Source organism: Hemitrygon akajei, chromosome 1 (genome assembly GCF_048418815.1).
Source record: "Hemitrygon akajei chromosome 1, sHemAka1.3, whole genome shotgun sequence".
NCBI classification, from domain to species: Eukaryota; Metazoa; Chordata; class Chondrichthyes; order Myliobatiformes; family Dasyatidae; genus Hemitrygon; species Hemitrygon akajei.
In genome coordinates, this window is record NC_133124.1 from 70958753 (window position 1) to 70986600 (window position 27848).

Sequence of the window (27848 nt, forward strand, 5' to 3'; positions counted from 1 at the left end):
GCCGCTCCTTTAAGCTGCCGGTCACGTGTCCGGGCGGGGAGGCTGGCGACTCCGTGATGTTGCGAATGGTGGCAAGTCGCGGCCTGCGCTCCGGCTGCTGGTTCTGGATTCGAGCTTCAGGTCGTTCCTCTCGGGCGCCGCTGCGTCCAGCCTCCGGCTTGCAGAGCAGCCTGGCTCGGCCCGATGTTCAGTCAAGGAGAGGAAGCCTTGGGTCCCGGAGTGGAACGAGTCTGGGTGAGAGGGAGGGCCTCGGAGAGACCCACCCCCTACCCCACCAGACAGAACCCCTCCCCCGAACCAGGCACAGCCCACACACCTTCTCTCACCCCCCCCCCCACCCCAAGACAAGCCAGGTGCTCCCACCCCACCTCCCACCTTTCACAGGCACGGTGCCCCACCACCTCCCCCCTTTCACAGGCACGATGCCCCACCACCTCCCCCCTTGACAGGCCCGGTGCCCCCCCCCCCACTTCTCCCCTTTCACAGGCCCGGTGCCCCACCACCCCCCCCACCTCCCTCCTTTCACAGGCACGATGCCCCACCACCTCCCCCCTTGACAGGCCCGGTGCCCCCCCCCCCCACTTCTCCCCTTTCACAGGCCCGGTGCCCCACCACCCCCCCCACCTCCCCCCTTTCACAGGCCCGGTGCCACACCACCTCCCCCCTTTCACAGGCAGGATGCCCCACCACCTCCCACCTTTCACAGGCACGGTGCCCCACCACCTCCCCCCTTTCACAGGCCCGGTGCCACACCACCTCCCCCCTTTCACAGGCAGGATGCCCCACCACCTCCCCCCTTTCACAGGCCCGGTGCCCCACCACCTCCCGCCTTTCACAGGCCCGGTGCCCCCCCCACCTCCCCCCTTTCACAGGCCCGGTGCCCCCCCCCACCTCTCCCCTTTCACAGGCCCGGTGCCCCCACCACCTCCCCCCTTTCACAGGCCCGGTGCCCCCCCCACCTCCCCCCTTTCAAAGGCCCGGTGCCCCCCCCCACCTCTCCCCTTTCACAGGCACGATGCCCCACCACCTCCCCCCTGTCACAGGCCCGGTGCCCCCCCCACCTCCCCCCTTTCACAGGCCCGGTGCCCCACCACCTCCCCCCTTTCACAGGCCCGGTGCCCCACCACCTCCCCCCTTTCACAGGCCCAGTGCCCCACCCACCTCCCCCCCTTTCACAGGCACGATGCCCCCCCCCCCCACCTCCCCCCTTTCACAGGCCCGGTGCCCCCCCACCTCCCCCCTTTCACAGGCCCGGTGCCCCACCACCTCCCCCCTTTCACAGGCACGATGCCCCCCCCCACCTCCCCCCTTTCACAGGCCCGGTGCCCCCCCCCACCTCCCCCCTTTCACAGGCCCGGTGCCCCCCCCACCTCCCCCCCTTTCACAGGCCCGGTGCCCCCCCCCCCACCTCCCCCCTTTCACAGGCCCAGTGCCCCACCACCTCCCCCCTTTCACAGGCCCGGTGCCCCCCCCCCACCTCCCCCCCTTTCACAGGCCCGGTGCCCCCACCACCTCCCCCCTTTCACAGGCACGATGCCCCCCCACCTCCCTCTTTTCACAGGCCCAATGCCCCCCCCACCTCCCCCCTTTCACAGGCCCGGTGCCCCCCCCACCTCCCCCCTTTCACAGGCACAATACCCCACCACCTCCCCCCTTTCACAGGCACGATGCCCCACCACCCTCCCACCTCCCCTGTTTCACAGGCCCGGTGCCCCCCCACCTCCCCTCTTTCACAGGCACAATACCCCACCACCCCCCACCCCCCCCTTTCACAGGCACAATACCCCACCCCCCCTTTCACAGGCACAATACCCCACCACCTCCCCCCTTTCACAGGCCCAGTGCCCCTCCACCTCCCCTCTTTCACAGGCACAATACCCCACCACCTCCCCCCTTTCACAGGCACGATGCCCCACCACCCCACCACCTCCCCCCTTTCACAGGCACGATGCCCCACCACCCCACCACCTCCCCCCTTTCACAGGCAGGATGCCCCACCACCTCCCACCATTCACAGGCACGGTGCCCCACCACCTCCCCCCTTTCACAGGCCCGGTGCCACACCACCTCCCCCCTTTCACAGGCAGGATGCCCCACCACCTCCCCCCTTTCACAGGCCCGGTGCCCCACCACCTCCCCCCTTTCACAGGCCCGGTGCCCCCCCCACCTCCCCCCTTTCACAGGCCCGGTGCCCCCACCACCTCCCCCCTTTCACAGGCACGATGCCCCACCACCTCCCCCCTTGACAGGCCCGGTGCCCCACCACCTCCCCCCTTTCACAGGCCCGGTGCCCCCCCCACCTCCCCCCTTTCACAGGCAGGATGCCCCACCACCTCCCCCCCTTTCACAGGCCCGGTGCCCCCCCCCCACCTCCCCCCTTTCACAGGCCCGGTGCCCCCCCCCACCTCCCCCCTTTCACAGGCCCGGTGCCCCCCCCCCACCTCCCCCCTTTCACAGGCACGATGCCCCACCACCTCCCCCCTTTCACAGGCACGATGCCCCACCACCTCCCCCCTTTCACAGGCAGGATGCCCCACCACCTCCCCCCTTTCACAGGCACGATGCCCCACCACCTCCCCCCTTTCACAGGCCCGGTGCCCCCCACCACCTCCCCCCTTTCACAGGCCCGGTGCCCCCCCCACCTCCCCCCCTTTCACAGGCAGGATGCCCCACCACCTCCCCCCTTTCACAGGCCCGGTGCCCCACCACCTCCCCCCTTTCACAGGCCCGGTGCCCCACCACCTCCCCCCTTTCACAGGCCCGGTGCCCCCCCCCCCACCTCCCCCCTTTCACAGGCCCGGTGCCCCCCCCCACCTCTCCCCTTTCACAGGCCTGATGCCCCACCACCTCCCCCCTTTCACAGGCCCGGTGCCCCCCCCACCTCCCCCCTTTCAAAGGCCCGGTGCCCCCCCCCACCTCTCCCCTTTCACAGCCCGATGGCCCCACCACCTCCCCCCTTTCACAGGCACGATGCCCCACCACCTCCCCCCTGTCACAGGCCCGGAGCCCCCCCCCACCTCCCCCCTTTCACAGGCCCGGTGCCCCCCCACCTCCCCCCTTTCACCGGCCCAGTGCCCCACCCACCTCCCCCTTTCACAGGCACGATGCCCCCCCCCCCACCTCCCCCCCTTTCACAGGCCCGGTGCCCCCCCCACCTCCCCCCTTTCACAGGCCCGGTGCCCCACCACCTCCCCCCCTTTCACAGGCACGATGCCCCCCCCCCACCTCCCCCCTTTCACAGGCCCGGTGCCCCCCCCCACCTCCCCCCTTTCACAGGCCCGGTGCCCCCCCCCACCTCCCCCCTTTCACAGGCCCAGTGCCCCACCACCTCCCCCCTTTCACAGGCCCGGTGCCCCCCCCCCCCACCTCCCCCCTTTCACAGGCCCGGTGCCCCCACCACCTCCCCCCTTTCACAGGCACGATGCCCCCCCACCTCCCTCTTTTCACAGGCCCAATGCCCCCCCCACCTCCCCCCTTTCACAGGCCCGGTGCCCCCCCCCACCTCCCCCCTTTCACAGGCACAATACCCCACCACCTCCCCCCTTTCACAGGCACAATACCCCACCACCTCCCCCCTTTCACAGGCACGATGCCCCACCACCCTCCCACCTCCCCTGTTTCACAGGCCCGGTGCCCCCCCACCTCCCCCCTTTCAAAGGCCCGGTGCCCCCCCCCCACCTCTCCCCTTTCACAGGCCCGATGCCCCACCACCTCCCCCCTTTCACAGGCACGATGCCCCACCACCTCCCCCCTGTCACAGGCCCGGTGCCCCCCACCCACCTCCCCCCCTTTCACAGGCACGATGCCCCCCCACCTCCCTCTTTTCACAGGCCCAATGCCCCCCCACCTCCCCCCTTTCACAGGCCCGGTGCCCCCCCCACCTCCCCCCCTTTCACAGGCACAATACCCCACCACCTCCCCCCTTTCACAGGCACGATGCCCCCCCACCTCCCTCTTTTCACAGGCCCAATGCCCCCCCCACCTCCCCCCCTTTCACAGGCCCGGTGCCCCCCCCACCTCCCCCCTTTCAAAGGCCCGGTGCCCCCCCCCACCTCTCCCCTTTCACAGGCCCGATGCCCCACCACCTCCCCCCTTTCACAGGCACGATGCCCCACCACCTCCCCCCTGTCACAGGCCCGGTGCCCCCCACCCACCTCCCCCCTTTCACAGGCCCGGTGCCCCCCCCACCTCCCCCCTTTCACAGGCCCGGTGCCCCACCACCTCCCCCCTTTCACAGGCACGATGCCCCCCCCCCACCTCCCCCCTTTCACAGGCCCGGTGCCCCCCCCCACCTCTCCCCTTTCACAGGCCCGGTGCCCCACCACCTCCCCCCTTTCACAGGCACGATGCCCCCCCCCCACCTCCCCCCTTTCACAGGCACGATGCCCCCCCCCACCTCCCCCCTTTCACAGGCCCGGTGCCCCCCCCACCTCCCCCCTTTCACAGGCCCGGTGCCCCCCCCACCTCCCCCCTTTCACAGGCCCAGTGCCCCACCACCTCCCCCCTTTCACAGGCCCGGTGCCCCCCCCCCCACCTCCCCCCTTTCACAGGCCCGGTGCCCCCACCACCTCCCCCCTTTCACAGGCACGATGCCCCCCACCTCCCTCTTTTCACAGGCCCAATGCCCCCCCACCTCCCCCCTTTCACAGGCCCGGTGCCCCCCCCACCTCCCCCCTTTCACAGGCACAATACCCCACCACCTCCCCCCTTTCACAGGCACGATGCCCCACCACCCTCCCACCTCCCCTGTTTCACAGGCCCGGTGCCCCCCCACCTCCCCTCTTTCACAGGCACAATACCCCACCACCCCCCACCCCCCCCTTTCACAGGCACAATACCCCACCCCCCCTTTCACAGGCACAATACCCCACCACCTCCCCCCTTTCACAGGCCCAGTGCCCCTCCACCTCCCCTCTTTCACAGGCACAATACCCCACCACCTCCCCCCTTTCACAGGCACGATGCCCCACCACCCCACCACCTCCCCCCTTTCACAGGCACGATGCCCCACCACCCCACCACCTCCCCCCTTTCACAGGCCTGGTGCCTCTCCACCTCCCCTCTTTCACAGGCACGATACCCCACCATCTCCCTCCTTTCACAGGCACGATGCCCCACCACCTCCCTCTTTTCACAGGCCCGGTGCCCCCCCACCTCCCCTCTTTCACAGGCACAATACCCCACCATCTCCCCCCTTTCACAGGCACGATACCCCCCCACCTCCCCCCTTTCACAGGCCCCTCTAGATTCGACACCCTGGAATCCAACCCTCAGCCAGTCTACACCCGCACTGGGCTGGCTGGAGGCGATATATTCCAGACTCTGCTCTCAGACTAGGCTAACCAGCCCGTATCATTTACAACGTGGGACAAGGCCATTTGTCCCATTGAGTCAATGCTGGACTGGTTGGCAATTCCATATCCTACATTTCATTAACTGCCCCCCCCCCCACCACCACCACCACCACCACCACCAATTCTATCACTTACCTGAACACTGGGGGAAGCTTGCAGTGGGAAATTGATGCACCAACCAGCACATCACATGTGAATGACTCCCAATTTGCTCAGTTGACCTCTTTCCTTATCTACTCACTGTTCCCCATCTATTCACCACCTGCCCCTTCATCCCTCATTTCTATCATCTATCCAGTTTAGTCCAGCCTATTTTCCTCAGTTTACTCTCCCCATTCCTTCCTCGCGGGGGGGGGGAGACCTGTCGGGGGCAGTGGGGGGGGGGGGGGGGCAGTGTGTCCATGCCCCACTTCTGTCATTTTTGTTTACAACCTGGTTTAATTTTCGTTTTCCACTCCATCCACCCCCCATGCATTTCCTTAAGTACTCCTCCTGTTTCATGATCTGCCCTTCCCATTGTCCCCTCCTTGCTGATGTCTGCTTTCTGTTTCCTCTCTAGCGCTGCTGGCTACCATCAGCATCTTCCAGTGGGGTGAGAAACAGCTAGCATCAGAGGATGAGATCATACTCCTCATCAAACATGCAAAGGTCTGCTTCTCCTGGAGGCAACACTATGAGCTCGGACACCTTCTCCTCTCTGGGCCAAGGTGGAATTGTTGCACCTCAGCCAGATTTCAGATTCTCTCAAACAATGGGTCGGACATCTGGCACTCTTCTGTGGCAGTGCATTTCACTGAGGGAGGGTCACACTGAGGGGAGGGTTGGTAGTAAGGGAGGGTCACACTGTGGGGAGGGTTGGTAGTGAGGGAGGGTGGCACTGCGTGAAGAAGCTCACACTTTCTTGTTAGTAACCCTGTATACCAAGAGACCAGGGTTCAATTCCCCAACGTGGAGATAGTAACTTGACAGCCAGGGCTAACTGCCTGCCCCTCTTCCAAGGATACATACATGCCCGGCTGTTCTTGGAGAGGGAGCATGCAGTCACAATGGGAGTTTTCCGGGAGCAGTGGGGCTCCCAGGGAATTGACTTTTATAGACAGTAGTAATCATGTCTTTATTTGAATTTATTCATTGTTGTACATACTGAACGTGTATTTGTTGTGTAAATGACTTATAGTTTTGTAAAAAAAAGGGACTACTGAAGGAGGGTCACACTGTAAGGGGTGGAACTGAGGGAAGGTTGCATTTTGGGAGGGGCTGTACTGAGGGAGCATCACACTGTGTGAGAGGCAGGGCTGACAGACATCAATGGGGCACAATTACTCTCTGATTGGTTGCAATGACCATGAGCCTGCAGTTACTGGGGGATCTGTTTCTTTGATGGGGTGAGCATGACATTGTGTCTTCCTGCGTAGTTGAGTACGGCCAAGGGAGACCTGAAGGATGCAGAGCGGATTTTGCACCAAGCCCTTCACCTGGCCCAGCAGGCACAGAACAACCAGGCCATCAGCTATATCTACTGCCAGGTAAGGGGCAGGGCTCTTCAACAATGGTCACTCCAACCCCTGACACCAGTTCCTGGACAATGTGGAATGGGAAGCTCTGCATATGGGGAGGGAAGACAACCGGGTGAAGGAGTGAGGGGTGAGGAATTTGTCATGTCAGACAGGCATTTGTAGAAGGAAACAGACAGCTAACCTTTTGGGTTGAGACCCATTAGCTGGTCTGAAAGAGTAGATGGGAGATGGACGGTATAAAGGGGTGAGGGGTGAAGAGAGCAGAGATCACAGAGGAAGAGCAGTGAGAGAGGATTTGAGAATTCCCATCAGAGTGAAGAGAAAATCTCCTTGAGAGTGGACGTAGGACACGTGTTAAAGAGATTTGGTAATGGAGTAATAAAGTGGAGACAGGAGACTATGGATACTGGAATCTGGAGCAAGACACTACTGGAGGAACTCTAGTGTCAAGCAGAATCTGGGGAGGGGGAGTGAGGGAAAGGAATTGTTGACACTTGGTTGAAAAATGCTTCTATGTCAGCATTTCCTTAGATGCTGCTCAAGCCACTGAATTGTTTGTGGCTGGACACATGAGTGTGAGGACGTTACACTGTTTGTTGCCCAGAAACTGTGACCTGCGTACTGTTGACCATGATTATATTCTAATGCTGCTCCCTCTTATACCCTGTGCAGATGTCGAACCTGGCCTTCCTTCGTGGAGATCTCCTTAGTGTAAGTGAGATCAACAATGGCAGCCTCCCTGATCCTTGATCTCATCCTTTCCTCCAGTCCGTTGACCCGCCCTCCCAAAACCTCTTGACCCCCAAACATAGATATCACCTGTTTCCCAACCACTACTGAACCTGAACTTTGGGCAGCATGGTAGTGTAGCAGCTTTACGGTGCTTGTGTCTCAGGCTATATGTAAAGAGTTTATACATTCTCTCCATGACCATGTGGGTTTCTTCTAGGTTCTCTAATTTTCTCCCGCATTCCAAAGAGTGCTAAGGTTAGTAAGTTGTGGGCATGCTATTTTGGTGTCGGAGGCATGGCAACACTTATGGGCTGCCCCCAGCACGTCCGTGAACCGTGTTGGTCGTGTTTGCAAGCAAAGCTTTTCACTGTATGTTTCGATGTTTTTATGCACATGTGACAAGTGTAACTTTAAATCTTTATATCTCATCCCCCTCCTTGGGTATACACTGGTAAATTGAGCTCACTTCCCATTCTCTTACTCACAGGCTGAACGTCTCTTCAAAGCAACAATGAGTCAGTTACTTGGGTCGGGAATGCAGCAGGTAAGCGTTGTTTAACAGGTCTTCAATGGCAGGAATCACAGCTGGGTTTGGGTATCTATCCCTAGTGATACCCTGGAGAGGGTCAGGGGAAGGTGCCACATCAAACTACCCTTCTGAGGAAGATGCTTCCAGGCGCTGGTGGGGAGGGAGTTCCAGGAATGTGGAGGGAACCTGTGAGCGGTGGTGTGCCTGTGTGTCTGCTGCCTTCGTCCTTTTGTGGGTCATGTCTGGGATTTGGGAGGTGCTGTCAGAGCAGCCTAGGTGAGTAACTACAGAGTGTGTTGTAGACTGTGGGGGATGAAATGCTTGGGGCTAATTCAGATAGATGTTTTGTCTTTTGGAATGTTGTCTACTGACCATCCCCCCAAAGCCCTCACTACTGTGTGTCCTGATACATCTTTGTCTCTCCTCATCTCTTCATTTGTCTCTTCCCTCCCTCTTCTACACCCTCACATCCCCTCTGTCCTTTTCACTCATCTCTACCCCTTCCCCTCTTCCACATCCCCATCCATCCTGTCCCACCTGCCACTCCCCCTTCCTCCCCTCTCCTCCTCCCTTCCCTCCCTCTCTTCCTTTGTCTCTCTAGGATGACAACGCCCTCATTGAGATATCCCTCAAGTTGTGCAACATCTATGCCACCACTGACAGGTGAGTGTGAAACAGGCAGCAGCCAGACCTCCCCTTGATATATCTGAAGAACTGGTCCCCCTTCCTCCCTACGCCTGCTCCTCTGCTCAATCCCCCCAGCAAGCAGGTACGGAACCCAGGGGCACTTTCAGAATTGGAGAGTGACTCAGGCATTCTACCTGAGGCGGGCGGGGGAGGTGGTCCAGTTGCCGCTCCAACCTTCAACCTGAGCAGCTCCACTGAGAGGGGTGAGAATTTGCTGTTGGTCAACTTGAAGTTAATGTTGGAAGGTGCATCCTCTGGAACCAGAACAGGACAAAATCTTTCAGTCCCTGAAATCTGTTTGATCAACATGGTGTATCTCCTTCTGCACCCTTTGATTCAGTGAACACTGATAACTATTAGTATTCACCCATCTCAGTTTACTGCATTTCCATTGACGCCATCTTGAAAAAATTTAAAAGTGGCAACTTCTTCACCCAAAGGATGATAGGTCTATGGAATAAGCTGTCAGAGAAATTGGTCTTGTTCTACCTCAATGCACTGTGTAATTAATTCATCTGTATGAACAGTATGCAAGATAAGCATGTAACAAAAACCAATTCCAATATAGCTACAAAGATAATGGCAATAATGACACTTGAACGATATTTGGACAGGTACATGTGTAAGAAAGTTCAGAGGGTTTTGGATCCAGTGACATTGATCTAGAGTTTCTTCAAAAGTCAAAATGAGGCGTAAATCTTGTAATTATAGCAGTTTATTAGGTGTTTGTAACAATCGAAAATAATGGTAACCAACTCGCTCTAAGGAAGAGAGAGAAAAAGTGAAGAAAGGGGACAAAGAAAAGACTAAATTGTGGGTGTATTATACTAAAAATTAGCTCACTAGAGTGATAAAGCACATTACTGTGATAAGAGGTAGCCTATGAAATAGCCACATTCAAGTGGCATGATACCTGCTGCAGAAAAATTAAGAATCTTCCAGAAAAATACATAATCTGCCATAATAAAAATACTGGAAGGAGGAATCAGGGTGTGAGGGGGTAGATTCCCAAATTTTCACTCCTTTTGCACAAGGAATTGCTTCCTAACTTCATCCCTGACTGAAGCAGGTTTTAACACCCACTTTATCTGAGGCTCCTTCCCTTCTTACCTGAGGAAAGGGTTCCTTTCTAGCTCACCAACTGTTTTTGCTATTTTAATCCCTCAGTTGGACATTCTCATTGAGTCGCAGTCAGATTTCATGGAAGAGTCAGTGGAAGGGTGAGCATCTCTGAAATCTGCTCTGGGCCCAACACAATGATGCAATCCCAAACAAGGGGCACCAGAAGCTCTACTTCATTTGGAGTTTGAGGAGATTTGATACGTCACCAAAGACCCTTGTGAATTACTGCAGATGTACATTAGAGAGCATTCTGACTGGCTGCATCACCATCTGGCTCCAATGTACAGGATCATAATTTTGTTTTATGGACTATTTTTGTAATTTATAGTAATTTTACATCTGTGCTGTATTACTGCCACCAAACAACAAGTTTCACATATTCTAAGTCAGTGATAATGTGTTTAATTCTGATTCCTTCTGTCTCTTGAAGCAGTTACCTATAATGGATGGCTGACATTTATGCTCCTTCACTTTGACACAGGCATCATTTGGCAGTTGAAGGATACAAGTGGTGCATTGAGACACTGGAGGAGAAGGTTCAGCATGAGGAAGCAGTTCCTGAGGAAGCTTTGTCAGGTAGGTTTGTTGGTCTGTGAGATCATTTGCGGCTTTGTCCATAGTTGGTCAGCCCTAGTGTCTCCTGCAGCACAATGAGCTTGGCTTCCCCCACTACATAAATACTCACACCAGACCCCTCAGTGACAGCAGTATGTACAGTATGCACTGCTATTGGTAATTATTATTGTTACATGTACTGAGATACATTTGTTTGTGTGCCATCCATTTCCATGTGTAAATACATCAAGGTAGTACAAGTGGAAAATAGAAGGCAGAATATAGTGTTATAGTTAAAGAGAAAGTGCAGTGCAGGTAGACAATGTGCAAGGGCCACGACAAGGAGAGCAAGAATTTTTATTTTAGCTTATAACATTCATTCAAGAGCCCTGCAACCCTGGGATGGGTATCCTTGAACAGTAACATAAGAACTAGCAGGAGTTAACCATCTGGTCCATCGAGCATGCTCTGTCACTGAGTAAGATTACTGCTGATCTAGATTATGGCTAAGATTATGGGTGATGACTTGGGTCCACCTACCGCCTTTTCCTTTCAATCCTTAACCCTGCTCTGCAAAAATCTCTGTAACTATGTCTTAAATTGGGTGCCATGATAGTGTAGCATTTAGAAGGACACTATTACAGCTCAGGGCGTGTTCAATTCTGGTGCCATCTGTTAGAAGTTTGTACGTTCTTCCTGCAAGTGTGTGGGTTTCCTCTGGGTACTCTTGTTTTCTCCTGTAATGTATCTGGAGGCAGATACACTAGTGAAATTTAAGATATTACTAGACAGGTATATGGAGGAATTTAAGGTGGAGGGTTATATGGGAGGCAGGGTTTAAGGGTTGGCACTGTACTGTGCTGTATTGTTCTTGTAATCCAAAGCTGTACTGGTCAGTAGGTTAATTGGTCATTGTAAATTGTCCTGTGGTTAGGCGAGGGTTAAATAGGTGGGTTGCTGGGCTGTGCAGCTCTTTGGGCCGGTAGGGTCTGTTCTGCACTCTAAATACAATATAACATATCTTATTGTCTTAATGAGGTAACCTCTACTCATTCTCTGACGGAGAATTCCACAGATTCACTAATCTCTGGTAAAAACAATTTCTCTTCATCCCTGTTCCACATCTATCACTCTCCCCCAAATCTTAAAGCTATGTTCCTTAGTTTTGGTCTCACCTGCCAGTTGAAGCAATTTTTGTGCCTCTGTCCTATTTATCCCTTTCATAGTTTTATATGTTTCTATAAGATCCCCTCTCATTCTTTTAAATTCCAGTGAATATAGTCCCAGGCAACTCAATATCTCCTCATAGGCGACCCCTCTAATCTCTGGAATCAACCTGGTGAACCTCCTCTGCACTGCCTCCAGAGCCAGTATATCTTTCCTCAAGGAGACCAGAACTGCACATGCAGCCTCACCAATACCCTGTACAGCTGCAGCATAATTTACCTGCTCTTAAATTCAGTCCCTCTGGCAATGAAAGTCAACGTCCCACTTGCCTTCCTGATAAGCTGTTACATCTGTAAAACAAACTTTTGTATGGTATGACAATATTTCCCAACCCTGTGGCTTCTGCTACTAGGATGGCAATAGCAGCAGATCCAGGGGAACACTACCTCCTGCAAGTTCCCCACTGAGTCACTCACCACCCTGATTTAGAAATATATTGTCATTCCTTCAGTGTAATTGGATCTGAATCCCAGAACTCTTTCCCTATCAGTATTGTGGAAGCACCTTCTTGACTGCATTGGTTCAAGAAGTTAACTCACCCCTTCTCAGGGGGGCAAGCATGGAGGAGCAATGATCTTGCTATTGGAAGATCTCAGCATGTCAGGCAGTGTAGGAGACCACATCATGGGGTTGATGAAATATTGGTGAAGCCAAGAATAGACCAGGTGACTGTTTCACTGAGTATGCATGAGTATTATTTCAGGAGGATGAAACCGGAGGTTCGTGAGCCAGTTCTTGTCGGGGGGATCAGAGGTGGAGAAGATCAGCACCTCTGTGCTTTCCTCGGTGTTATCATTTCAGAGGATCTGTCCTGGGCCCATCACGTAAATGCCATTACAAAGAAAGAATGGCAGCACTTGTACTTGCTTAGAAGTTTGTGAAGATTTGGCATGTCATCTAAAACTTGACAAACTTCTATAGATGTATGGTGGAGAATACATTGACCGGTTGCATCACAGTCTAGTACGGAAACACCAATGCCTTTGAACAGAAAAGCCTACAAAAAAAGTAGTGGATGTGGCCGGTCCATCATGCGTAAAGCCCTCCCCACCACTGAGTACATCTGTATGGAGCCCTGTCACAGAAACTCAGCATCCCTACCATCCAGGCAAGAAAATCAATCTCAGGGTTGTATATGATGACATATACGTTACGTACTTGGAGTTGTCATTGTTCCTTTCCGCACCTTGTGGCGCATCAGGCAACAACCTTGCCATTTAATTGGCATCTGTCTTTTTTTTTTGTGAGCAAGTTACTAGCTTAACACCCAACCCAGCACGGATGTAAAGTGTGCAAGGAGCCAGCGAGATCTGAACCTAGGACCACTCGTCTCGAAGTCTGGTGCAGATGCCACTACACCATTCGCCAACCATGTACTTGAAGAAGGGCCATCAAATGCTCCTTATACATTAACCCTTTCATTCTTGGAATTATTCTCATGAATTTCTCTGGACCCTTTCTGATGCCAGGACTTCCTGTTTTGGATATGGGATCCAAAACTACACAGTCTGACCAAAGCCTTGTAAGGTTCAAAACTCAAAGTAAATTTGTTATCAAAGTACATATATGTCACCATATACAACACTAAGATACATTTTCTTGCAGGCATTCACAGTAAACAGACGAAACACAATGAAAGATCACCCCAACAGGATGAACAAGCAACTAATGTGCAAAAGAAAATGGACTGTACAAATTCAAAAAGAAATAATAATAGTCATGATAACCACTAAAGTCAGGCTAACTGACCTGTAATTTCCTTTCTTCTGCCTGCTTCCCTTAAAGAATATAGTGGCATTTGCAATTTTTCAGTCCTCAGGAACCATTCCAGAATCTAATGATTCTTGAAAGATCATGACTAATTCCTCCACAACCTCTTCAGCTACCTCTTTCAGAACCCTGAAGTGTAGTCCATCTGATCCGGATGATTCATCTGCCTTCATGCTTTTCAGTTTCTCAAGCACCTTCTCCTTAATAATAGCAGCTGCACTTATTCCTGCCCGACACTTACATTCTGCTAGTGTCTTCCACAGTGAAGACTGACGTTAAATACTTACTAAGTTCCTCCACCATTTCTCTGTCTCCCATTACTACCTCTCCAGCATCATTTTCCAGTCATCCAATATCTACTTTCTTCTCTCTTTCACTCTTGATATATCTGAAAAAGCTTTTAATATCCTCTTTTATGTTATTTTGCTAGCTTACCTTCATATCTTTTCTCTATGGCTTTTTTAGTTGTCTTCTATTGGTTTTTAAAAGTTTCCCAATCTTCTACCTTCCCACTAATTTTTGCTATATTATATGTCCTCCTTTTTGCTCAGATAGACAATAGACAATAGGTACAGGAGTAGGCCATTCAGCCCTTTGAGCCAGCACCGCCCTTCAATGTGATCGTGGCTGATCATCCACAATCAGTACCCCGTTCCTGCCTTCTCCTCATATCCCTTGACTCTGCTATCTTTAGGAGCTCTATATGCTGTCTTTTGATTCCCTTGAAAGCCACGATTGCCTCATCCTCCCTTTAGAATACATCTTCATCTTTGGGATGTATCTTTCCTGCGCTTTCTGAATTTCCCCCGTAAACACCAGCCATTGCTGTCTGCTGTCATCCCTGCTGGTATCCCTTTCTAGTCAACATTCACCAGCTCCTCTCTCATGCCTCTATAATTCCCTTTACTCTGCTGTAATACTGATAGGTCTGACTTTATCTTCTCAAGTCAAGTCAACTTTTATTGTCATTTCGACCATAACTGCTGGTACAGTGCATAGTAAAAATGAGACAACGTTTTCCAGGACCTTCTCCTTCTCCAACGTTTCTCCTTCTCAAACTTAAGGGTGAATGCTATCATATCTTGATAAATGCCTCTGAAAAGTTCTTTTGAGTTTCCTAATCAAATCAGGTTCATTTCACACCACCCAATCCAGAATTGCCTTTCCCCTAGTGGGCTCAACTACAAGTTGCTCTAAAAAGTCATCTCATAGGCATTCTACAAATTGCCTCTCTTGGAACCAGTACTGACCGGATTTTCACAATCTACTTATTGAAATCCCCCATGATTAAAATAACATTTCCCTCTCTCCCCTTATAATTTGTAGCCCACATCCTGGCTACTGTTCAGATACCTTTATATAACTGCCTTCAAGGTCTTCATTTACCCTTGCAGTTTCTTAACTCTATCCACAAGAATTCTACATCTTCCAATCCTATATTACCTCTTTCCAAGGATTTGATTTCAGTTTTTTTATATATCATTAGAGCCACTTCACCCACTCTGCCTATCTGCCTGTCCTTTTGATACAATCTGTATCCTCGGATGTTAAGCTCCCAGGTATGATCTTTCAGCCACGACTTAAATGCCCACATCATCCTACCTGCCCATCTCCAGCTGCCTCACAAGATCACCTATCTTATTCCAGAATTGAAAATACACGTGGACTAAGATGTTAACTGTCCTGTGCTATCATCAGTGGGATCATCAGTTGATCTGCCACCTGTCTTCAGGAGTTTCGGCCCGCTAATGATCAAGACTCCCTCGAGGTGGTGGGCCAGCAGTGCTAAAGCACCACCTCCCACTGATGAGCTTAACAACTTGGCATCTGCCTCTATCAGAGTTGTTGGTCACTTCTATCCAACAGATAGTCTACTCTTCAGGTGTCTATGCAGCTACTGAAGAGTTTACAAAAGATGGATACACTGTCTGACTATCTGCCCCTCTGGATGTACTTAGTCCACACCCATGATGATCCTGCCTCTGCTGCCTCAGCTACAGCCCTGCTGGTTGACTTGATCTCTCTTCTAGTAAAGCACAGTATTCCATATACTGTGTGCATTCAAATATAACATCTTCAGGCCTCTGTTCATCACCCTTTGTGATTTCAGCCCCCGTTATATTTTAACTCATCCCACTGACTGCAATTTTGCCCTTTCATCTGTTTGTCCTTTACAGTCTCACTACACATTGTTTCTAGTTGTACACCAACTGCCCTATTGTCAGCCCTATCACTCTGGTTTCCATCCTCCTACCAAATTAGTTTAAACCCTTCCCAACAGCTTGGTAAGGATATTGGTCCCCCTTGGGTTCAGGTGTCCTTTTTGCACAGATCATACCTTCTCTAGAAGGGATCCAAATCATCCAGAAATCCAGAATGCTGCTGACTGCACCAGTTCCTCAGCCATGCAATCACCTGCCAAGTCATCCTATTCTTATCCTCACTGGCTCGTGGCACAGGCAGCAATCCAGAGTTTACTCCCCGGAAGTCCTGATTGTTAGCTTACTGCCTAACTCACTATATTCTCTCTTCAGGACCCCTTCCCATTTCCTAGCTATGTTATTGGGACCAATATGTACCATGACTTCTGGCTGTTCACCTTCCCCTTTCCTGTCCTGATGATCACCCACAGGACCTCCCTCCTGCAACTTATGGGTGTCTACCTCCCCATAGCTCCTATCTATTATCTCAGGTTCCCAAAGGTTATTTAGCTGCAGCTTCATTTCCTTAACAAGGCCTCTAAGGAACTGCAGTTCGATGCACTCTGAGCAGATGTAGTTATCAGGGAGACAGGAGGTCTCACCAATTTTCCACATCTCATGCAAGGAGCATACCACTACTTGCAGATTTATTCTCAGTGCACTAGCTAACAGAAAAAAACAACTTACTGGAAACTTGTATACTTTTTTTCTTAGAGCCTCTGCCTGTGCTGCCCAAGCCTGCTGTGGGGGGAGGTGATTTTGGGGGTCTGGTCAAGGTGATGGAGATGTTAGTGTGGGTGGGGGTTCAAGGTGGCAGAGATGTCGGTGGAGTTGTGGGTCATGGGGTTGGGGAAGGGATCAGGGTTGTGGGAGTTGCTAAGTGGGTAAGGGAAAGTGATGTAGGGGTGAATTTTAGGGTTGGGGTGTTGTTGATGGGGTGGGTGCCAGGGGAGGGGGATTCGGGGTGGGTGCCAGGGGAGGGGGATTCGGGGTGGGACGACATGCCTGGCATTGTTGGAGTGATGGCTCTGTTTGCTCTGTTCAGTAGAGGAGCGGAAGAACACACGTCTGCTGCTGGCCATGGTCCAGGACTCCTGCGCTCGCTACCTGCTAAGCCGGGGACAGTTAGAGCTGGCCACCACTATGTACCAGAAGGCACTGACCATTGCTCAGGATGTACACGGCGAGACACACCCACAGGTGAGGGGCTTTTACAGCAACCAGCTGCCCCCTCCGTGCTCTCCCCAGCCCACACATTGATGCCACTCCCATAATGGTCCCCATTGTGTTATATAGCGTGGAAACAGGTCCTTCGTCCCAGCATCCATGTTGACCAAGATGTCTATTTGAGCCAGTCCTATCTGCTTACATTGTTCATGACCATCCACTATATAGCCCCTCTCTAAACCTTTATAAGGTCACTTCTCAGCCTCCTCCTCTCGGGGAAAATAGTCCATCCACACTCCGGTCTCTCCTTATAACTCAAGTCCAGCAGCTCTGCGTGAGTGTTTTCTGGGCCACCTCCAGCTCACCTACAGTACTTCCTCTCCCCACACTCACCTAGTCCCTATCAGCTGCGTGCTGAGGACAGGCGGATAGAGTGTTTAATGAAGGTAGCCACACCATAAGAGATGGCTCTTAAGACACTGAAATGATGGGTGAGCACTAGGCAGAGGAGTAGGTACAGGCAGGTAGGACAGGAGACCCCTGCAACAGACACACAGCATTGGACACTGCTGGGCAGATGAGTCCCTGGGACAAAGCAGCAACTCCCAGAGTTTGGCATCAGAGAGAAGGAAAAAGTCTGGGAAAGCTGTGGCGATGAGGGTCTTGGTTGCAAGGGCAAATGGTGTGTGCTGCAGAGAGTTGTGGACACAGCTCAGGACCTCACAGAAACCAGCCTCCCCTCCATGGATTCTGTCTACACTTCCCATTGCCTCAGTAAAGCAGCCAACATTATCAAAGACCCCAACCACCCTGGACATATTCTCATCTCCCTTCTTCCCATTCAGCGAACGACAGAAGCCTGTAAACATGTACTACCAAGCTTCTGTCCAGCTGTTACATCTATTGAATCATCATTCCCTAGTATGGACTCGAGCTCAAAATCTACCTGTAATGACCTTGTACCTTACTGTCTGCCTGCACTTTCTCTGTAACTGTTACGCTTTATATCTCAGCCTGAAACGTTGACTGTTCATTTCCATGGATGCTGCTTGGCCTGCCATGTTCCTCCAACATTTAGTGTATGTTGCTTTGGATTCCTGGTATCTGCAGAATTTCTTGTGGTTTATATTGTGTCCTGTTGGTTTTTTTTCCCTTTGTATTACCTCAATGTACTGAAGTGTTGAAATGATCTGTGTGGATGGCATGCAAGGCATGTTTTCACCAGTTTACCAATTTTCAAGGTGAGCATAAAAGTATGGTTAAAGTCACAGAGTCGTACAGCATGGAATCAGGGGTCAGGACCTTCGACTCACTCCAATGATAGTTCGTTCATTTAAACCAAAATTCCTATCTAAACTACGTGCTGTATGCCTGTGTTTGGCTGAACCTTTCCTATTCATGTATCTGTCCATGTTGTTTCAGATTCTGCCTCAACCACTTCCTCTGGCAGCTGCCGGAAATCTAAAGTAAAAGCAGAAAATGCTGGAAATACTTAGAAGTTCAAACCCAGTTCTGGCAAAGGACCTTTGTGTCTGTTTGTCTTCTCACAGATACTGCTTGACCTGCTGAGTATTATTAGTACTGACTGTTTTTAATCCATAATAGGATATTTTCTCCCTGGTGCCAGGTCCATGCATTTGTCAGAGTGGCTGTAGGTCATTCCAGAGAGGGAGTGTCAATGGTATCTGAGGGTGGGGAGAGGGAGCAGGTCCTACAATATGCATTTAAAGCTGGGAGATAAATTGAAAAGTTCAGAATCTCAGGATTACTTCCCAAATCCAGTGTGCGTGAGTATCAAAATATTAAAAAATTTCTTTCCTTGTTCTTTCCTGAATCAGTGGCAAGAGGTATTTGCAAACAAAGGAGGCACTTTGCACATGTTAACAGTGATAACTAAGCTATTTTATTAGGATTATATGGTCAACCAGTCAGTCAGTGAATTGATCTATACAACGCTGGAGTGATTTTTCTCTCTCTCTCTCTCTCTCCCTCTCTCCCTCTGTCTCCTTGCAATGTGGTACAGGAACAGAAAACACCAGCTGAATGTGAGGCTGAAATGGGCATGCAGGAGAGAGGGATTTAGATGTTGGGGCAATGTGAGCGGTTCTTGGGGAGGTGGGATGTGTACAGGTAGAATAGGTTACATCCAGGCAGCATTGTTATGAGTTGTGGTGACAGGGAGAAGTGCGGGACTTTGGGTTTATGGGATCTTGCTTTTTTTTTTGCTACGATGAGGTGTGTGGTGAAAGGGGTCTAGAATCATTTTGTGGTTATTACCCAGGGCTGGTGGGAGGATTTAAACTAGAATGGAAAAAGGACTGGCGAAGCTAGGGATGGAAACAAAACAAAGTGGATGGCATAGGAGAAACACCTGATTAATGCAAGGAGGACTAGCCCTATTCAAGGGGCATGGTGCTGTGTCTCAATATGTAGAGTATTACAATCAGTTGATACATTGATTTATTATTGTCACATGTTCTGAGGTACAGTGAAACACTTTGCATGCCGTCCATGCGGATCATTTCATCGTATCAGGTATTTGAGGTACTACAAAGGAAAACAATGTAGAATAAAGTGTTGCAGTTACACCAAAAGTGCACTGCAGTCAGGCAATATGGTGCATGGCAATGACAAGGTCGATTGTGAAGTCAAGAGTCCATCTCATCAGACTGTTCAGTAGTCTTATAACAGCAGGACAGAAGTTGTCCTTGAGCCTTGTGATAAGTACTTTAAAGCTAGTATATCTTCTCTGTGATGGGAGGTGAAAGGAGAGAGAACACAAAGTATACTGCAGATGCTGTGGAAAGGAGAGGGAATGTCTGGGGTGGGTGGGGTCTTGATTATGTTGACTGCTTTATCAAGGCAGTGAGAAGTGTAAACAGAGTCCCTGGACTGGTTTTCATGATACGTCTATAAGGTAGATGAATTAATCATACAAAAAATAAAATAAGCGTGATATAGTTGCAATTTATAAAGATGTGGCTTCAGGGTGATCAAGGATGAGAATTCATTCACAGGGGCCTGATATTCAGTAAGACAGGTGAAAGATGTTATTAAACTAAAGTACAAAGATGATGCCAGGATCAAATTTGTGTGGATGCTGTTTAATTTTTATTTAGCGATACAGCACAGTAACAGTCCCTTCCAGCCCAACAAGCCCAGTTACACCCATTGACTTACTAACCCATATGCCTTTGGAATGGGGGAGTGGTGCCAGTTGGGTGAAGTATTGCTGTGGGGTCTGGACCCAAAACATCAACTGTTCATTTCCCTCCATAGATGCTGCATGACCTGCTAAGTTCCTCCGGCATTTTGTGGGTATTGAGGTCCCTGCTCTTGACTCCCTCTCCCCTATGTCTCACTCTGTCTGACAGGCAGTGGTACTGCTGAGTGACTTGGCCACCGTACTGGACATAAAGGGCTGCTATGACCAAGCCTACGAGTACATCAGCAGGGCATCCAGCCTGGCGAGGGAGACGGGCCACACCGACGAGCACAGGATCCTCAGTAACATGGCCAGGATCCTTGTCCATGCAGGTAAAGATTTTTGAGGTGATTAACTTTATTTGTCACATTTACATTGAAACATACAGTGAAATGCTTTATCTTCATCAATGACCAACACTGACAGAGGATGTGCTGGGGGCAGCACGCAAGTGTTGCCTTTCTTTCAGTGCCAGCATAGCATGCTGACGAATTACTAACTCACACGTCTTTGATATCTGTGAGGAAACCAGAGCACTTAGAGGAAACTCACGTGGTCACAGGGAGAACATAAATACTCCTTACAGGTGACGGCAGAAATTAAACCCCAATCTTTTGATCGCTGGTGCAATAAAGCATTACACTGACTGTTGAGTCAACCAGCCCATCACGCTAGGCCAACCAAGATCCCTATCTAAGCTAGTCCCATTTGCCTGTATTTGGCCATATCATCCTTCCAAACCTTTCCTATCCCAAGTACCTCCCTTCCCCTGGCATGTTACTGGTGAGGAGGAATTCTTACCCTGAATTTTCCAGCAGCCCATTTCCCAATCTGCCTAAGTGTGAGTTGAAGTGGCAAACCCCGGGATAATAAGATGGAAGTCACTGGCTCTGGGGCCATCACTTTGTGTGCTTCTGTCTCCCGGATCCAGTCGCAGAAGGCATGATGCATTTACTTAATACCTTTAATACTGAAGGACAGCCTAGAAGAATCCAGGAACAGAAGTTGGCAGGCTCAGGATCTGGAGGGCAGGTAGGTTTATTGAGGGGTGGGGGGGGGGGGCAGTTGAGGGAAGAGGGGCATATAGATTCAGGGAAGAAACATCCCTCCTGAATAATGCCCATTTCTCCCTGAAAGTGGTCACAAAAGCAGAGAAAGTAAAGAAGGCAGCATCTGCAGAATCTCTTGTGCTTATGATATGCTGCTCCTCTCTGAAGACTGAGGGATGCCTATCCTGAAGAAGTTTAAATCTTCTCTTCACTGGGAATTTAGTGAGACTCTGTCTCACTGCTCCCCCTCTGTGGTCTCTGCTGCCCTGTGACTCTTCGACCATGTACTCACTGCCACAGTCACGTATCCTATTAGATTCCTCCTTCTCTAGCCCTTTACCTTTCCCACCCACCTGACTTCACCTATCGAATGTTTATTCATTTCCATAGATGCTGCTGAGTGCTTCCAGGGTTTTGTGTGTGTTAGATATGGTGTGCTTGCCTTCATTAGTCAGAGCATTGAGTATGTGTCAGGAATGCATATAGCAGTTGGTTAGGACTGTTACATACCCCGTAACTGGGTCACTTACCAGCAAAGATAGAGAGGTCCATTGAAGTCTGATGGTACTATTTTTAACAGTGTTTATTGATAAAAATACACAAAAATAATATCAATGCAACCATACAGATAATATACATCATCAATACTAAATCTAAAAGCGCAGGTATAATTATAATCAATAAGAAATAACTCTATTGTTGTCTAGGGGATAATGTATTGTCCGATGGAAATATAAAAGTCACTCAAGTTCATTCAAGCTGCAGCTTTTGGTTGGAGAGAGAGACGGATTAAAACTTGCCCATTCCTTTTATGAGGTCGATCCTTCCTTTGTTGTTAGCGAAAGCCATTCTTCTGTGGCAAGGCCCACCAATTCCGAGGCAAATGGAAAAGGACGCACGTGGCTTTCCACCGGCTTTCGCTATTATGCTGTTACAGGATTTCTAGTGTTTCTTCTGGTGCATCTGAGGGGCTGTTCCCACAGACCCTCTTTTATCCCCACTCACGGGGTCTCAGATGTCAATCAGGGTGGAATGATGCCATCCCCCAACCAGCCCACATTGCCCGAGGGCCTCCACGAAGCACAGTACTCAATACACAATTCCGTCTCCAAGAGACAATGGCCGTTTTCCGTAGCTTTGTATCGCCGCAGGGCCAAACATTCCAAACGTCTCTCTCTCATTTCCTGGGTCTCCTGACCTGAATTAATAGCGATCTTGCGATTCTCAAAAAGGAGGGGGCACAGGCGTAACACCCCCTTTCTTCAACGTGTTTTTTACCATTGGAAAAAAACAAAGTAATACAGAGTCTTACAGGATTTTAGAATCTAACACAATATAAAAGTTTTTTTTTCTACAGAGTAATACAGTTATACATTCAATTCAGCATCTAAACAGTTACCGATTACATTGTCACTTCCTTTAATATCTTCACATCTTGTACCTTACTAAAGTCTTGTAGCATCAGGCTCCAATTTTATAACCACCTATTTTTATTTCTTATTTTCTTTAGCAAACAAAAACTAACAAGTTGTGATCTTAGCTTACATGTATACTACAAAAGTTCATGCAAATACTAATCTTTATGTTACTTTCAAACCTAACAGGCAAGCTTCCATGGGGGTTGTCTATTATTCACATGCTTTGTCGAAATCCCTTAAAACCGGCTTCTGCTATTTAAAAATGGCGTCCCCATTAACCCTCGCCTCTTTTCCGGTTAATTCCCACGTGGGGAACTTGTGCACCCTGGTGAAATAGGCTTTCGTCCGCTCCTTTCATAGGAGTTATTTTATCAACAATGTGTTCCAGACTTAGACCATTTCCCGAATTTCCACCCAATTCTTTAATTTTACGCAAGTTGCTAGTTTTCTCTTCAGGACCCTTGAGGCTGTTAGTTTTCAGTGTAAACTCTTTATTCAAACAGCATTTCAAATTCTGCCTTTTTACACCACACTCTGGAATAACAATAGCGTGTGGGGCCCTTTACCTTCCAACTCAACCGGTAATTGATTTACAGGCTTTGTGGTATCGAGCCATTGTCTTTGTAGCCTGGTTGCTGCTTCTGATATCACTCCAGCCTTTAAATTTTCTTCATTCAATTTGGGAACTACACAGTCTCCTTTTCCTTCAATAATAATATTCACCCCACCACCTTTGATCTCCTCACTGACTTTTACCACACCTTCGAGCACAAACACCTGGGAACTCTCACTTCCCACTATTACCAAGGTTAACCCTTTTTTCACTGAACCAAGTCCATCTGACCCACAAGGATTGCATTCCTTTTCAACTGAATCAAATACCTCAGACTTTTTCTGAGCTCCATTACTAGGTTCAGTACCACGTGCATCCACATCTTGGACGCACTCAAAAGGGACATTTGCCTCTTCCAGGCTTTCAATACCCGTACCCTGTCCAAATTCTAAGTTCCCCTGATCCTCCCAGCTACTCTCTGGGCAACTCCCTTCCGGAGTAAACTCAACCCCGCAGTCTGAAACAACCTCATCTGTCAACCCAGCAGACTTCTTCAAAGTAAGGGCACCCTTTTCATCTAGGACTGCCCTCATTTCATTATCAGGAACACTTTTAGAAGTTTCCACTTCTTCAAACAGTTCTGCCAAACCAGACAGATCATCCATGTCCAACCCTGGACCTTCTAACAGCTGTATCAGTTTCTCATCTTCATTTCGTGCCTCTAGAACTTTTCTCCTCGCTAAGGGAAGGTCTACCTCCTCTCCCTTACTCTCTTTCACTTTACTACTCTTAGTTTTTCCACCCTCTAAGCCCTCGTGGTACAGGGTCGGTAAAAACGTCTCGGCCAACTCGACACTGGCCGGATTTAAACTGCTCTCGTTCTCAGCTGCCTTTCTCGACAGGCTGCGAGTGATCACGCACGCGGGATAGATCTTTGAATCTAGGGGCGGAGTCTCCACTGGCTGTCTCGTCAGCGTCATTGCTGACCAAACCTTACCACCGGCTAAATCGTTACCCAGAAGGATGTCCGTGTCAGTTCTCGGGAATTCTGATCGCACCCCCATTTCAACTGGTCCAGAGACTAGCTCGCAATTCATAATGATCTTATGCAAGGGCACCATTTCCATCCCTTTTCCTATTCCTTTCACAGCTACCATTTCCGTCTTGCAACCAAAATCTAGTACCTTACTGCTAATCAATGACAGTTCAGCGCCCGTGTCTTCTAGATCCATACTGGAACTGGGGTATCTCCCTCTCTTACAGACACGGTTCCGTTTGACATACAAGTCTCAGACTCTTCTCGTACTCTGTCTACCCGGGGATTTCTTGTCGATTTACGATTACCACGGCACATCCGATAGGGACCGCTGCTTTCCCTTTTCCTGTCTCCTTCCTCGGAGCAAAGCACCTAGATGCAATATGTCCCCCCTTTCCACAATTAAAACAGGTCAAGCCCGGAAATCTCTGGCCGTCTTGCCTGTCCTCCCCAACCTTACCACTAGCTCCCGGCGGGACCTCTGCCTCAGCCGGTGGACTTCCTCTATCGTTCCCACGGTCTCTCTGGGAACTTTTATTCGAGGAAAACTTTGTCTTGTGGGTTAGAGCATATTCATCTGTGAACCTAGCAAATTCGGAGATGGACTTATTCGGCTTCTCATTCAAGTATGTCCGGATATCCTCCGAAACACCACTTTTAAATTCCTCAATCAGAATTAACTCCCTGAGACGCCAAAAATCCTCTCCCACTATCTCTGCTGTGCACCAGCGATCCAAGAGCACACCCTTCTCATAGGCAAACTCGGTATATGTCTGATTCCACCCTTTCTTTAAATTTCTGAACTTTTGTCTATACACCTCAGGTACCAATTCGTAAATCCGGAGAATGGCCTCCTTTACTTCGGCATAATTCTCCGCTTCTCCCTCCTCCATGGACAACGCCACATATGCTCGTTGTGCCTTCCCTTTTAACACACTTTGTAACAACGCCACCCACTGCTCTTTGGGCCACTTCTGATTCACTGCCACCTTTTCAAAAAGCAAGAAATAACTATCAACATCTGTCTCCTCGAACAGAGGTACTAACCTCAACTCCCGACTAACATTAAACCGCTCCTCTCGTTCAGACCCTTGATCGCTTCGCTCTTGCCTTAACCTCTCCATCTCCAAGTCATGTTTCCTCTGTTTCTCTGCCTCCCTCTCCTTCTCGGCTCTTTCCTTTTCTTTCTCAGCTCTCTCCCTCTCTTTTTCAGCTGCTTCCAGCTGTTTTAACTGAATTTCATGCTCCCTTTCTTTCTCAGCTCTGTCCTGCTCTAACTCCTTTAGCTGGAGCTCATGCTCCCGTTGCTTCTCAGCTTTTGCTCTCTCCTTTTCAGCTGCTTCCAGCTGCTTTAATTTAATTTCATGTTCCAACCTTAATTTCTCCAACTCTAACTGAGCCATCCCACTGGCTGGTACCTTGTCAGGGATATTTTCCAATACCTCAGCTGCAAACACATTCTTCTCAATATAATACTGAGTTATGGCCCTTCGCACCTCTCGCTTTTTCATTGACAACCTCACCTCTGCGAGGTTTAACCCCTTTGCCATATTTATTAAGTCTGATTTGGTGGCCGCCTCTAGCGCCTCCAGAGTCGGGTTTTCTATAAATTCACCCACGTCCATCTTTGCTGGTTTCCCATCTGGCTACCCGCGTAACCAGATCCAAGTTTGGACTTACAAGCCCGATTCACTGGCCTCCCAATTTGGTGTCAAATCCCGGACGAGCCCCCAACTGTTACGTACCCCGTAACTGGGTCACTTACCAGCAAAGATAGAGAAGTCCGTTGAAGTCTGATGGTACTATTTTTAACAGTATTTATTGATAAAAATACGCAAAAATAATATCAATGCAACCATACAGATAATATACGTCGTCAATACTAAATCTAAAAGCTCGGGTATAATTATAATCAATAAGAAATAACTCTATCGTTGTCTAGGGGATAATGTATTGTCCGATGGAAATATAAAAGTCACTCAAGTTCATTCAAGCTGCAGCTTTTGGTTGGAGAGAGAGACGGATTAAAACTTGCCCATTCCTTTTATGAGGTCGATCCTTCCTTTGTTGTTAGCGAAAGCTGTTCTTCTGTGGCAAGGCCCACCAATTCCGAGGCAAATGGAAAAGGACGCACGTGGCTTTCCACCGGCTTTCGCTATTACGCTGTTACAGGATTTCTAGCGTTTCTTCTGGTGCGTCTGAGGGGCTGTTCCCACAGACCCTCTTTTATCCCCACTCACGGGGTCTCAGATGTCAATCAGGGTGGAATGATGCCATCCCCCAACCAGCCCACATTGCCCGAGGGCTTCCACGAAGCACAGTACTCAATACACAATTCCGTCTCCAAGAGACAATGGCCGTTTTCCGTAGCTTTTTATCGCCGCAGGGCCAAACATTCCAAACGTCTCTCTCTCATTTCCTGGGTCTCCTGACCTGAATTAATAGCGATCTTGCGATTCTCAAAAAGGAGGGGGCACAGGCGTAACAGGACGCACTTAGAGTGTGTAGTTTTAGTCACCCCATTACAGAAAGGATGTAGAGGCTTTGGAGAGGGTGCAAGAGAGTTCACCAGGATGCTGCCTGGATTAGAGAGTGTGTACTCCTTTTTCAGTCGTGATTAAGGGTGTCAGCCCAAAATGTTGACTGTTCATTTCCTTCCATAGATGCTGCCTGATCTGTTGAGTACTTCCGACATTTAGTGTGTGTTCTGTGAACTACAGAGAAAGTTTGGACAAAGTCATTTTCTCTGATCTGAGGCTGAGGGGAAACCTGGTAGAAGTTTATAAAATTCTGAGAGGTATAGATAGGGTAGACCGTCAGTCTCTTATACAAAGAAGAAAGGTGAAGTACAAGAAGACATGCATTTAACGTGAGAGGGGGTAAATTCAAAGGACGTGCGCTGGATAAGTTCTTCATTCACAGACAGTGGTGGATGGCTGCCGGGGTGGTGGAAGTAAATAGGATCGTGGTATTGAAGAGGCTGTTAGACATATGAATATGCAGGTAATGAAAGGATATGGATCATGTGCAGGTTTTTGACGAAAGCATGGTGGGTTGCAGGACATATTCCTGTGTTGTACTGTTCTGTGTAAACTGCCTGGAGGCCACAGCTGACAGAGGCCAGATCCTTTACATCATCCACCACTTCTGCTTTCTGACAGGGAACTACACTGAAGCTAGGAAGGTCTACGAGGAGGCCCTGAAACAGGCAAAGTTGAAGGGCGATGAACTGGTAATGCAGCACATCCAGGAGGGTATGGAGGAACTGGATGCCAGCACTCACAGCTCCCATGGTGAAGGACAGGCAAGGCATCAGTGACAGAGATCTACACTGCATTATCTACAGCCCCAGAATGGTCCTCCAGGACACGGCTTAGGTGGTTTGGGATTTACCAGAAAGGTCAGCACATTGCAGGCTCTGGCCCAGATATTGCAGCTGAAAGTCCGAGCCAGGACTCCAATATATGACTGAAGGGGGCAGTACCGAGGGACCTCAACACTGGCGGGGGGCAGTACTGCAGGAGCCTTGAAATGCCAATCTTTCTATGAAGTGAGGCTTTGCCTGTATCTGTGTCTGACACTGCTTTTAAGGAGAACCAGGAATTTTTAGATTGTTTATTAGTTTTTGGGCATTAAAGGGTATTCTGGAGTTGAACAAAATTAAATTTTTATCTATAACTGCGTGTCTTTATATTAACTGATCCAGAAAAAATCATGCACCTGAGA

At 50.1% G+C, this 27848-nt stretch overlaps 1 protein-coding gene across 2 annotated transcripts; it reads left to right on the plus strand.

Moving 5' to 3' along the window:
- ttc19 (tetratricopeptide repeat domain 19) lies at positions 1 to 27800 on the plus strand. 2 transcript variants are annotated; one of them, XM_073045280.1, is made up of 10 exons: positions 1 to 234; positions 5914 to 6002; positions 6770 to 6880; positions 7544 to 7582; positions 8091 to 8147; positions 8734 to 8795; positions 10423 to 10517; positions 16740 to 16894; positions 20236 to 20398; positions 27284 to 27800. In XM_073045280.1, exons 1-10 carry the CDS (start codon positions 57 to 59, stop codon positions 27439 to 27441), a joined length of 1107 nt encoding a protein of 368 aa, XP_072901381.1. In that variant the 5' UTR covers positions 1 to 56; the 3' UTR covers positions 27442 to 27800. The 2 variants fall into 2 exon arrangements, with proteins under 2 accessions (XP_072901381.1, XP_072901392.1); XM_073045291.1 differs by having other exon boundaries at positions 16743 to 16894.
- The last annotated feature ends 48 nt before the right edge of the window (positions 27801 to 27848 follow it).